The sequence below is a fragment of the Poecilia mexicana genome, unplaced genomic scaffold (assembly GCF_051168715.1).
Source record: "Poecilia mexicana isolate PSO_F unplaced genomic scaffold, ASM5116871v1 scaffold_18, whole genome shotgun sequence".
Lineage (NCBI taxonomy): Eukaryota > Metazoa > Chordata > Actinopteri > Cyprinodontiformes > Poeciliidae > Poecilia > Poecilia mexicana.
In genome coordinates this window covers 7,993,062-7,994,685 of record NW_028263387.1, presented here as the reverse complement: position 1 = coordinate 7,994,685, position 1,624 = coordinate 7,993,062, and the positions used below count along the sequence as shown (strand labels likewise).

At 46.1% G+C, this 1,624-nt stretch overlaps 1 protein-coding gene across 1 annotated transcript; it reads left to right on the top strand.

Moving 5' to 3' along the window:
* The first annotated feature begins 557 nt into the window (after positions 1-557).
* LOC148153997 (5-hydroxytryptamine receptor 2B-like) lies at positions 558-1,369 on the top strand. The gene has a single exon (XM_088016005.1). It carries the CDS (start codon positions 558-560, stop codon positions 978-980), a length of 423 nt encoding a protein of 140 aa, XP_087872131.1. The 3' UTR covers positions 981-1,369.
* Positions 1,370-1,624: the final 255 nt, after the last annotated feature.

Here is a 1,624-nt window from a genome sequence, read left to right as displayed (position 1 = left end):
ACAACAAAAAAACACCTTGAGAAGTGAGGCTTACAGCTGAAAGCAAGAGATTCAAAGAGAGCCGTACCTTTTGGCAAACAAACCACCGCTGATTGGGTGGGTGCAGAAGGCTGTGGGCAGCCAGCCATGGGTATGAGTGATCCAATTTCCAGCACGCAATTAGAAACACTTAAGGTCTGTGTTCTAGCAGGCGGGAGATGTGGCTCAATACCAATAAACAACTTGGGACAGCATGACTCGCCGTCTAAGTTGAGGTCCCTTTGCCAGTGGTATCTTGGCAGGAAATGGGAGGTTTAAACCTCAAACAACAACTTGAAACTGTGTGCAGCAAGCAACACTTTTGTTTCCCCTCCGATATAGTATGATAGAAAATCTAATCCCTCCCAACCCTCTCCCTCTACTTTCCTGTCCGTCAAGTTTCTCCTTCCCTCGGATGTTGTGCCGACCCATAATTAAGCTCATGTTTGAAAACCCAACTGAACGCTTTGTGCGTTGCTAGCAAGCAAAAGGGTTCCAACACCTTTCAGTCTTTGAAACAGTGACTACTCTTGTGAGGAATGGGTGGCCCAGCAAGGGCTCTCCTCGGTGGGTTTGGCACAACCACCTCCTCCCTGGAGGTTGGGAGTCAGATAGGTTGGCCGAGCAACAACCCACTGGACTTCAATCAAACCCTGGCGTGGGGAACGGGAGGAGGGGCGAGTGCGGCAGCCATGAGTCTGGGTTTGGGTTTGGACAATTCGACCACCCAGGAGTCGGTCACCAAGTCCGTGATCAAAGAGAAGAACTGGCCGGCGCTGCTTATCCTGGTAATCATCGCACTGACGGTCGGTGGCAACATCCTGGTGATTCTGGCGGTGTCCCTGGAGAAGAAGCTGCAAAACGCCACCAACTTCTTTCTGAGGTCGCTGGCTGTGGCCGACATGCTCGTAGGCATCCTGGTCATGCCCATTTCCCTCATCAACATTCTCTACGGTGAGTAATAACTTCACTGCAGTTGAGACCATATATTTACATACACCAGTGTATTGTAAGCCTGGCGGGCCACCAGGTTTTACTTGCGCCCCCACCAACCTAAGCATTGTTTGTTTTATTGTAAGGGATTTCTTTTTTTTTTTTACACTGATGGCAACGAAAGATTAAAGCATCTCTTTGGTCACCCCAGCCCTAGTCACATTGATGAACTTGGCATGTGATTCAAAACTTCATTGAGCAGCTTCTTTGCATCATTTATTCATATGTTGTACAAAATCTAAGTGTGGTGTCCTTCTATGGTTTTTCACTAATTCTTGCATCTCCAGGTTTCATCTTGTTAAAGGAGTTGTTCTACTGCACCTCTGGAGGGCAAGTTTTTGCCTTTTGCCCTCCAATATTGCACGCATGCACAAAATTTCCAGATGTAAACACAGTACGCCTCCATTTTCTGCTTAAATATTCATGGACTTCTGTTTTTAAAAAAACTCAATGCAAACAAGATAATAGTTCACACTGTGTTGTTAGTTAGATTAGAGTAATTTCAGTATAGTAAGACTTTGATTTTGTCCGGGTTGCCCTTAGAGTAGCCATCAGGTGTATTCTCCATATCAAGGTCCACTGGTGTGAAAACATGAAACTAAATGTATAGACA